The sequence below is a fragment of the Centruroides vittatus genome, unplaced genomic scaffold (assembly GCF_030686945.1).
Source record: "Centruroides vittatus isolate TY-2023 unplaced genomic scaffold, ASM3068694v2 contig_364, whole genome shotgun sequence".
NCBI lineage: Eukaryota > Metazoa > Arthropoda > Arachnida > Scorpiones > Buthidae > Centruroides > Centruroides vittatus.
This window is the reverse complement of record NW_027122188.1, coordinates 2,528,856-2,531,118: the sequence shown is the minus strand read 5'-3', so window position 1 is coordinate 2,531,118 and position 2,263 is coordinate 2,528,856. Positions and strand designations below refer to the sequence as shown.

At 30.3% G+C, this 2,263-nt stretch overlaps 1 protein-coding gene across 1 annotated transcript; it reads right to left on the bottom strand.

Annotated features, from left to right (window-relative positions):
- Positions 1 to 864: 864 nt before the first annotated feature.
- On the bottom strand, positions 865 to 1,875 carry LOC136975205 (uncharacterized). Its single transcript, XM_067270240.1, has one exon. The coding sequence runs from the start codon at positions 1,873 to 1,875 to the stop codon at positions 865 to 867; it is 1,011 nt and encodes a 336-aa protein (XP_067126341.1).
- Positions 1,876 to 2,263: the final 388 nt, after the last annotated feature.

Below are 2,263 nucleotides of genomic sequence, written 5' to 3'. Positions count from 1 at the left end.
CAAGAGTTTTTAACGTAGAGATAAAGTTTACTAAACTGCATAACCACTTTCGAACTAATGACAACTCTTAATATACGAATACACAGACAAAAACAGACAAAATAAGCTTTATTTCTCCCGACACCGCTAGGCACAGTCGGGGTTGAAAGACACGGAGTACAGGGGTGTTACATGCCGAGCAATAGAATCGACAATGTGTTTGATAATGAAATAAAAATAAAAGCAAAAAGGAAAAAAAACGAGAAAATATACTAGTATTTATGAAACCGTGCCGGTACTTATTCTGCAACTTGAACACCAACTATATAGTGTATTCACTCGGACACATGGCAAATTTCATCACTAATTTTTATTCAGTTGATACGCGTATTAAGTGCCTGTACACGTTTCGGGCTGTTGACGCCCCTCTTCAGCCAACTAAAATACAAGTATACGGTTACAAATTGAAATATATAAATAAAAGGTTATGCTGTATAAAACATACCTTCAAATCACAGATCTTTGTAAACATAAAACTGTTTTAAAACTTCTCTATACATTAATCAATTCTTGTTATCTGATGGAGAATTATACATTAAGTATCGCATGTTAATCAATTTTCCATGACAATTCCATAAGTCTACAACATACCTAGTCAATCTTTTTACATCGAAGCCAGAGATTCTATTGTACAAACAAATTCTTATTTAATTTTACCCATTTTTTTTAAATATTACTAATTTTAATGCGTGTGATTGTGTTCATTTACATAGTGGTGTGGTAGATGGGCCACTTTGTGGCAAATCTACCACACCAAATTTCTGTTAAAAAGACATTAATTTTTTTATATTTTTATTTTACAAAGACATTTTACTTAATTTCTATTTATAATATGCCGAGCCAATTTTCGTTTATTTTTATACTAAAGTTTTTATTTATACATTTTCTACTTTTTATGATCTCTATGCTTTCTTTAAACTTTCTTCTGTATGTTTCTTTTTCTTTATGAAGGATTTCCACATTATCTTTATCTATATTGCAACCGTTCAGAGTACAATGATCATGAAAGGCGGAATTTATTCTATGATATTTTAGGTCGGCTATATGTTCCTTTAGTCTGACTCCCAACTTTCTTTTTGTTTCTCCTATGTAGTATTTATTATTATTACAAGTACAAGGGATTTTATATACTACGTTTTTAGTTTCAGTTGGTGCTTGTTGTTTTTTCAATGGGTTGAGGTGTTCTAATCTATTAGACATTTTTTGGTATGACGGCGCAAGTTTAAAGTCCATTTTTTTGATTTCGTTGTTGATTTCTTCGTATAGACCTTTGATGTATGGGAAAGCGGTATACTTCACATTATTTGCTTGTTTATTGTTATGTGGTATTTTTGGAGTATTTAATTTAAGTTCCCATTTATTTAGTAGTCGTTGCGGATAGCCCGCTAAAAGAAATTTCTTTTTTAATTCAGCCAGGTCCTTATTTATATATATCTTTTGACTTGTTCTATGTTTAATCTTAGAATATTCCATTTTAAATGTTTTATATTTGATATGTAATGGCATATTAGATTGATATTTTATTGTTATGTTTTCCGAACTTGGCTTCTTGAACGTTCTAAATTCAAAACTCTGTTTTAATCTTTTTATTGTGATATCCCAATAGTTAATTTCTTGACTGGTTTTATCTTCTACTTCTATTTTAAATTTTATTGCTTCGTGTATGTTATTAATCTGTTTTCTGATTTCTTCTATTGCGATTTCTGCTTCATTATATATTAATAAAATATCATCGACGTATCTTTTATAGAATTTTACACCCCGTATGCTGCTAATTCTGGTATCTATATCTATCATGATTAGTTCCGCTAATTTTGGTCCTATTACTGATCCCATGCTTATTCCATTTGTCTGTGTATAATAATCTCCATCGAATTCAAAGTAGTTGCTTCTGTATGTAAATTCTATTAAATTTATAATTTCATTTTTAACTTCCAGATTTTTTTAGTTTATCTTCTATTAAGTCCCATGTTATTGACGGATACATATCTACAACGTCAAGGCTAGCTATCCTAGACTCTTCTTCCAAACTGATTTGGTTTAGTTCTTCTATAAGTTCATCTGTATTTTAATTGCGAATTGTGAGTTTTGGTATTGCTTAAGCTGCTGCATTAGAAATTTCTCTAAATTGTATAGCATGGAATACTTAAAATCTACGATTGGTCGAACCTTTTCTCCTATTTTGTGGGTTTTGAGCTGTATGTTTAGTTTTGGTGAAATCTTC

Bases quoted from the DNA above. Each gene is read 5' to 3' on its own strand.
- LOC136975205 (XM_067270240.1), bottom strand. From the start codon at position 1,875: ATGGGATCAGTAATAGGACCAAAATTAGCGGAACTAATCATGATAGAT.